The sequence below is a fragment of the Clinocottus analis genome, unplaced genomic scaffold (genome assembly GCF_023055335.1).
Source record: "Clinocottus analis isolate CAN_PGR_092001 unplaced genomic scaffold, fCliAna1.0.p SCAF_9, whole genome shotgun sequence".
Lineage (NCBI taxonomy): Eukaryota > Metazoa > Chordata > Actinopteri > Perciformes > Cottidae > Clinocottus > Clinocottus analis.
The window spans coordinates 7193524-7202084 of record NW_027176251.1 but is presented as its reverse complement, the minus strand read 5'-3'; the positions used below and the strand labels follow the sequence as shown (position 1 = coordinate 7202084).

General features: G+C 39.4%; 1 protein-coding gene across 1 annotated transcript; it reads right to left on the bottom strand.

Moving 5' to 3' along the window:
• Positions 1-1303: 1303 nt before the first annotated feature.
• On the bottom strand, positions 1304-8561 carry tnfrsf1a (tumor necrosis factor receptor superfamily, member 1a). Its single transcript, XM_068569982.1, has 10 exons — positions 8421-8561; positions 6100-6194; positions 5903-5999; positions 5636-5761; positions 5409-5564; positions 5197-5275; positions 4515-4570; positions 3642-3814; positions 2921-3041; positions 1304-2789 (listed from the first exon to the last, which is right to left on the bottom strand). The coding sequence occupies exons 2-10, from the start codon at positions 6166-6168 to the stop codon at positions 2491-2493; spliced, it is 1176 nt and encodes a 391-aa protein (XP_068426083.1). The 5' UTR covers positions 6169-6194; positions 8421-8561; the 3' UTR covers positions 1304-2490.

Here is an 8561-nt window from a genome sequence, read left to right as displayed (position 1 = left end):
TCTGATTAGTTCACACTAATCCAACATCATCACAATTTGCAGAATGTCCCTCTGCAGACAGAAGTTACAGCAAAGAATGTCTCTTTCTCTAGAAGCTACTGTGTCAATCTGAATTAATTATTTGACCATTTACTGATGTAGCAAATAGACAAGTGCCATTTTAATACACTGCTGTTACTTCAAAATGCTACATGCATGAGTGCAGTGTGACTGCTGCTGTAACTAGTATTCACAATCATAAATCTACAGGTTTTCGAAGTTAGTCTTAAAGCAAACACTCACACAAGCAAACACACTGCTGACAGGTTAACTGCACTAATGCTACACTGTCAAACATCAAAAGACTGACGCGAGTGCTTTCATCAGTATCATACCTGTTAACACTGTCTGTATCCAGCAGTCACACAATAAAGATTAAAGTGGATTATTTAGCAATTCTACGACTTGGATCCATTCAAAGATCAATAATGAGTCCGTAAAAACAGGCTTCCTGGTTTCATAGCCTCAGTAAAAACAAAACAAGAGCCAAAAGGACAGTCCGTGGATCAACACAGCAGCTCCAGCGTGAAAGTGATTGACTGCAGTGAAGAAGTAAAGTAAATTGATCCTCATTAGAATTGCACACTCACTATCTCATACAACCAGCTTTGGATTCTAATTAATAAAAATTATAGACTGTACCTGGGCTTGGTTGGATCCATTTTGTTTCAGACTGTCATCTTTGGTTTCTATTAGCTTTCTCCTCCTCTTTTTCTCTACCTGGAGCGGTCCCTCCCTCTCTTCCTTTCACATGCACCCAAGCACTCTGCAACTGGCCCAACGGGAACAACTGGATTCTGCAGCCAACAAATCAGTGCTCAGGGCTTGTTAAAGTGTCGCAGGTCGGAGTGCTCAGTGGAGCGAAGGTGGTGAATGATTTCTTTGAGGATGATCTACGGTTGTTTCATGTCAATCAGGCTTATTGATCACTCTCAGCCAACAGGAGGACATTTTTGGCAGGAGGGGAACAGAGGTCTTAAGGCAGCAGTTGGCTTGTTGTGTTTGTTCGTGTTTGATAGCACAGTAAAATGGAAAGCTGAACAGTGTTTTTAGGGAAAAAGAGGTGAGTTCTGGGAAAGTGTAGAAGCAAAAAGAATGTAGCAACAGGAAAAAAAAGAAAACATCAAGCCAGGTCAAATAAAGGCATTTGATTACATAGCAGTTACAAATATGATTAAATATTTAAAGCTATAGGCTGGAATGTTGTTTGTCTGTCTGCATGAGGTTGAATACACAATTCACATTAGTTCTTTATCCACAAACATTTATTCTCAGCCTAATAATGGCTGAACAATTGATGGCACAATTAAAATACACAGATAGAAGTACAAAGATACATTTATTTAAGGTTCAGATATTAACACAATACATATGATATGTATACTGGACTGTGCACTGACTAAATGTTTTCTTTCTGTTATACAGTTTCATACAGTATAAAAGTGCAGTGGAATAACACTGCAACTGATTCATATCTGAATCTACAGGCCGAGACTGGTATTAGAGAAGTTGACTTGGCCAAAGCAGACTGAGACAAGGCGTGTTCTATTTTCTCTTACAGTAATGAATAATACTTGTATGATGGGGCTTAAAAATATGCAAATGGCAGTGTGAAGTGGCAGGAATCTGGTATACACCAGGAACAAATAAGCCAACAACTGTTTCAACAATGTAACAAGGAACTACCATTAAAACTTGCTAACCTCATGGCACAGACTTCATCAGATTTGGATTTTGCACTTCCCTCAAATAAAAAAAAAAAACTAAACAGAAAACAATATGTTTGCAATGTTCAGTCCAGAATAAAATCATAAAAGACCTTTTATTTCCCCTATATTTCCAAAGACACCTATACCAGTAGAACCCACTGACCCGACCCAAGAAATAGTTCCAGCATGCAACTATGTGCAGTGATAAACATCTTGAAACAGTAGTTTGAAGATTTGAGTGAAACAGTTTTAGTTTCCTGTGGGAGAGTGAGCCAGATGAGCGGTTGACAGGCAACCAGCGGAGACTCCAGGAAGTTACCGTTCCCGGACGAGACGATAGGCAGATGTTGTTTCCTTTGGACAAAGGCAGCCAAAGCGTTTTTGTGTTTCTACTTTTTGTGATAAAATAAGATCAGCTGCTGGATGTAGCTTCCTATTTACAGGAATGAGAGTAGTATCAATCTTCTCATCTAACTACATTTTTAAGCTGAATTTATTGGTGAGATTACCTTTTGACTCACTCTGTGAATCATCTGATCCATCGCTCTCAGTAGTTTGATCCCGTCTTCTCAGCGAGTGATTGGAGAGGTACAGTGCTCAGCGATGCTGGTTTCTGTGAAATAAACCTGGTGCTGGTGGTAGCGCAGTGTCCGTTTATACGCTTTGAAGACGCCCGTGGGTAAGTCTTTACAGAGAACAATACTTGGTCTCATAAGCTTTTTTCTTGGCACACGTTGCAGATTTACTGAATGCCGTACTTTGTTTCCAGCTCCTCGGCTGCTTGTCCCAGGTGTATCATTCTCAGTTTGTCCAACAACTCGTGCAACAAGGGCCAGTGCAGCATTCTACCTCGACCTCCTCCACCTGCACGTGACCCTCTCTCGGCCCACACCCTCAGCATCTGGTAGTTAGCCTCGCGGCAGGATCGGTGATCCATCTCGGCTTGTTCGATCTCCGTATCCTTCACACCGAGAGAACGCACCAGCCGCTTCACTTGCAGCACGGGAACCAGATCCAGCACAAAGTAGATCAGGTCAGGGACTGTAGAAGGGAAGTATGAGAGGGGAGGGGGGTGTTGAGGGAAAGCGATAAGACTTAGTACAATCGTTTTGTTTGAGCTGAAACACACTATACCATGTGCTGCTGCTATGTAAAGTATAAAATACACTCACTCCTGATCTCCAGGGGGACACAGTCGGGCAGGTTGGACGGCTCCTGTTCACTCGAATAACTTTGGGGAACAGCCCGAACACTCAAGTTCTCTAAAGGTTCCTCACTGTGAACTAGGACTTGCTATGAGACAAGGGAAGATTAAATGTTACAGACTGTAAACGCACATTCAGCAGACGAAAGTAACCACCAGTGTCATTGCGCTCAAACAGGAACACTTTTTGAGGGTTTGATTATTTTATCAGAACATTTCATGGTACACTCACACAAGCACTTATATATTAAGTATACAACACTAAAATGGGTGAATGAAGGGTGTAGTGCCCCCGTTGCCTGTACAACTACGAGGCTCTACTTGGCTGCTCACTTGAGTGTTTGTTCTGACACGTTTAATTGAAGACGTTGCCGCGAGGCCATGTTTATTCTTGTTTTCATGTTTATTCTTACCAAATAAGCAAAATAATAACCTCATCGGCATACCTTAGTTGCCGGGATTCAAATCATAAAACAAACCATAAAACGGTTAAAAACTGTTTGCTTTCCTCACAATGAGCAACACCAGGCCCCAATACCTCTCTTAATTATTTAGGGCCGACAGCCATAGCAGTCGGCCTTGCGCCCCATTGATGGGAGGTCCAACATACTCAAAACATGCAAAATGGCCCTCACAAAGAGGAACATTGACTTCAACATTGATAACCACAGACTGTTAAATCAATGTACCTCGCATGAGTCTGGGGAGACGTCCGATGGTTGGGCGGTTCGCTTCAGCAACTTCTTCTTTGTGGACCGTTTTGTGATGAAGTAGGTGATTATAACCACCAGCATTAGTGATACCACAGTAACAACTACAACTCCAGCAATTATGTTGATAAGATATTCGTCAATTTTAGGAGCTGCATAAGGATCCGAAGGGGCACATAAGAAAGAAGACATGAAGATGGATACACGTTAGAAAAACGATTGTGTTTTAAAAAAAAAAGAAAAAAGATTGATAGACTGATAAGTTGAAAATGATTTCAGTTCAATTAAGTTTTTGCTAAAACTGACACATTAATGTCTATAATGATACAATTAGCTTCATAGCTACAGTATAGCTGTAAAGTTTGCTACAGGTCTGAAGCTGCCGAATAAAACTCCACAAAGAAGTGGCCATTATGCAAAGTTGTGTATGTGTGTACTTGCTCTATAACTAATTTTCTCTTCCGTAACACACGTGTGGGTGCATGTGTTAGGTTGACTAAATATGTACTCAATTAAAAAGGTATTTGCTAAAACAGGACGTGTATGATTAATTTCCCTCAGATATTTAGAGACTTTACATTTAGACTTAGTATTAAGATTAATTAAAATAAAATGTAGATGTTATAGATTTAAAAGATAAAACCATCTGGTATGTCGAAAAGACACAGTGAGCATGTGTTCATGTCAGATAGTTGTTCAACACCTGGGTACCAACATCACTACAGAGCAGCTGTAGTTCATTCAACATGGACAACACAGAATCATTCCAAATATTGTGTAATTCATTGTGCCAATGTGTTAACGCTTGCTAAAAGCTGGTCAGATGATCATATCGTTGTCACAATTGCTCACCTCTCGTAATCTCAGAAGAGGGGACTGAGCAGTGATGTTTGCACTCAGCGGTACAACTGTGAAGAGAGGACATTTTTACAACATGGAAGTAGCACATATTAAGAGGAAGTGATGACCACGAACACAGACATGCCTTCTTCATCACCAGTCGGAGTTCAAACCGTTGACACTATAAATATGGTTTCACAGTTGATACTCCACATAAAACTGGTATCAGTTGAAAGAACTGCAAAGCTAAGAGTGTAGCTAAGGATTAAGGTTCCTGTGGGCTCCCCTACCGTTTCCTCTTTTAACTGGGAGAAATATCTTTGTATGTCCCCCTACATAACAATTTACTCAACAAATAATAACTAGACACATTTCTCACTGAATTAAAAACTTGTTGGGCCACAGCCGGATGAGAGTTGATTGGCTCCCCCTTTATATTTCACTAATAATTACCGTTTCAAATGCCTATGTAAGCAGTTTAGTAAATGTAAAAAAAACAGTACCCCAGCTAAAGTGTGTTGTAACTTCTCTTATATGTTGCCAACAAATGGAAAGATTTAACAAAGTCGGAAGTGAGCCACAAGTTTCGATTCAACAAACCAACTTCCCTATTAACCACTCTAATAAAAACCATCCCTAACAGCAGAATGGGAACAATGCGTGTACAAAAACGGATACACAATGGTGTACTCACTTCTTGCAGGGTGTACACTTGCCCGCGGCTCTGTAGTAGTTCTCTGTACATTCACACACAGTGTTTTTCTCTGGTGTACCTGTGCACAAAAAAAACATTATATTTAAACTAAACTGAGGAAATACTTTATGAGCCACAGAATGAATAAAGAAAAATATTTTGCATAGACATAACTAAGGGTTAGTAAACCATTGCCAGGTGTCAAGACTCACATGTCTCTTTTTTCTCTTCATCCTGTCCACATTGTGTACATCTGTAACAGTCGTATGTTTCTGAGTCGATGTTATACTTGTAATAACCGGCCTTACAGCGACAAACTGTGTTTTGCTCTTTTTTACATGCTGATATCTCCACTTCATGCTTTGATGCTGTAGAAAAGATGAAAACATTAACAAAGCCAAATAGAACTTATTCAGAATTAAAGGTAATGTTGCCGTACCTTTGCAACGCCTGCAACTTAGACAGTTGGGTGAATAGTTCATCCGGTCTGTGTATTGTCCAGCAGGACAGGGTTTGCAGTTACTTCTCTGACCCGTAGCATTGCACTTTTCTACAAGCTTAAAACCTGGAAGACAAGATCGTCACATGTAAACACAGTTACTTTGCAGAATGGATTTAATAGTCAAAGTCTGCCTGGGCAATATATACAAAAAAAATGAGTATGCAACTGTAAATCATGCACATTGCGCTGAAAGCCACAAAGTACCTCGAGGGCATCTGTTGCAACAAATTCCCTTTTCAGCAGGATAGTCCCCATGTGGACATGTCTGCTCCTCTAGAGTCAGAGTGGGGATGGACATGCACTGCAACACACAACACACAATGAATGTACATGGAAAAGCTTTTTGTCCGTCACAAGGAAACTTCTTGTGTATTTAGGGAGTCACTTAAGTTTTTTCTCACCACGAGGAGCAGGATTGTGCACACAAGGTTTGTTTTTATCCATCTTCCCCGGTGCCCAGCTTCCTCCATTATCTTACAGGTTTGGCTCAATCCATCTGAAGAGACATGAAAGGAAAACAAGCTTCAAAACAACTCTAATAGCCAATGTAGTAGCGATATAACTCACAGGTTTCGTATACTACGGGGTCTATCTGTTGCTGAATGATGGACAGACAACATCCTCTGGGCCCACACACTACTCATTCAAACAAATAATTGAATGCCTTAAATTCCCTTTAATATACAATGGAATCAAGATGAGCTCATCTTTCTTAATGTCAGAGGTATAAACATCTGAAGGTTAGCTCAGGCTGTCGTCAACCAAAGAAATTATTAGTTGAGTAACACACAAATTATCTTGTTGTCGAGTGTTTCCACAAATAATGGGTTTTTACTATCTTTATTTGGGGTGGTTTTTCCTGATCCGATGTGAGGTCCTGGAACAGGGATGATATGTGTTCAGATTGTAAAGTCCTCCGAGGTCAATCTTGTGTTTGTGATTTTGGGCTATACAAAATAAACTAACTTGAATAATCACACAAAAGCTCCACTTTCAATCTTGTGTTTACCAGAAATCGTTATGTGCTCATATGTTTTTGAGAAAAAAGTTATTAAGTATGAAAAAAGCATAAAAAACAAATCCACTAAAGAAATCACTGTTGAGTCGGACCGAAACAATTGATTAGTTGACTAACTAAATAAGAGGTGGCATCTTTGGGACAGCCACCTGTTTGTTATAATGCCACCTAAAAAGTATGTAAAAACAATTACAACCAAATAACGATTATTTACATTGTTGATAAATTTGTCAATCCTTTTCTAGATCTGTGTTCCCCAAAGCCCAAGATGACGTCCTCAAATGTCGTCATTTGGCCACAACTAAAATATACTCAGTTTACTCTCATAGAGGAGTACATACACCAGAAAATAATGCCATTTAAGAAGATGGAATTAGTGAATATTTACTTTTCTTTTACTAGAAAATGTACTCAAACCGATTAATAGATTTTTAAATAGTTGACAATTACTCAAATAGTTGACATCTAATCATTTGCAGCCCAACAGTTATCGATATACGATACACATTTTAATCTCGCGCCATTGACGGGTCAAAATGTATTATTCTAGCAGCTTCATCACCTTTGTATTGAAAAATAAACCTAAACACCATCATGTTCAGATAATCCTGTCGGGGGGCCCATCATTGGCACACAATGACGACAACGGGGCCTTGGGTTTCAGTGTATATCACGCTTCAGTGGTGCATATTCTCATTTACAGTTTTAAATATAATATTACAAATGATGAAAACCCAGTTAACCTGGATTACATGTCAAATTAAAGTTGAACCAAGTCTGACAATGTAAAGGTGAGCCTTTATTCAGGTGCTAACTCAGGATATATTTTAGAAGAATCACCACCTTTTCTCTAAATATTTCCGTCCATGAGTCAATAATGTTTTCTACAAAAGATGTGTATTTCCACATGCACCGCATTTAAACAGTGTGTGGTTTTAGATTCACCTGTTGAGGTTTTGAGTCATCTAACTCTGAAATCATAATAAATGGTGGTCAAGGAAGTTTCCTTTGAGGCGTTAAATATTAGTGAGGATCATCAACAAAGGGACTACTCTATGACAAGTTAATAATTAATATAAAAACAGTATAAGTTTTAGGTGGTCTTCTCAACACAAATCAGATGAAACAAAAACACCTGCAAAGAGATAAGCAAGAAATTGCTGATTAATATTTGGATGAAAAGTCAAATCCACTGTATTTTATTTTGTTTAAATAAAACACCATATCACATCATAACATACAACGCATTTGAAAACAAAGGCAAGTTCCTGGCAGATTTTTTTTAAATGTCCCATGCATACATTCTCCTCTGTTAAAAATAACCCTTTGTCAATTACACACATAAATACAAATAAAACGTATTGAGTTTATTGAGTCTGTAGCCCGATAATAGCTCGTGGAGAAAATAGAATTAATTGGTCTCGAGCCATTAAAAAAACAACTGTTGCATATTTTGTGCCACTTGTTTGGCCGCTTCGCCCCTCACTTCCCGGTCGTAGAAACTTCACTTTTAACGATTCACTTGAAAAACTAGACAATTTACGTGTTCATAGATAACGTTAAGAACTAAACCTACTCAAGATTTTTACTGTTTTTCCTGCTTATCGCTCTGGTTTCGGTTTGACTCACACGACGCCCACCCCGGGCGCCTCTATCTCCCTTTCCCGCTGACTGACATGCAGCTACTCGTTTACCGTCACTTACCTGAGTCACACAGAGGGGAATCGCTTTTACTTCAGGTCCATACAATCGACATGAATGTCAAATTAATTTAACAAAACAATCTTTATTTATTTGTTGTATCGACGGTAGAGCGACCGCTGCCCCTCTCGACCGAGCGCGAGC

Excerpts from the sequence above, each read along its gene's own strand:
- tnfrsf1a (XM_068569982.1), bottom strand. The coding sequence starts at position 6,168 with ATGGAGGAAGCTGGGCACCGGGGAAGATGGATAAAAACAAACCTTGTG. Across the intron at positions 3,042-3,641 it reads TCTCCCCAGACTCATGCGAG|CAAGTCCTAGTTCACAGTGA; the intron begins GTACATTGATTT and ends CTTGTCTCATAG. Across the intron at positions 2,790-2,920 it reads TGTCCCCCTGGAGATCAGGA|TCCCTGACCTGATCTACTTT; the intron begins GTGAGTGTATTT and ends TCCCTTCTACAG.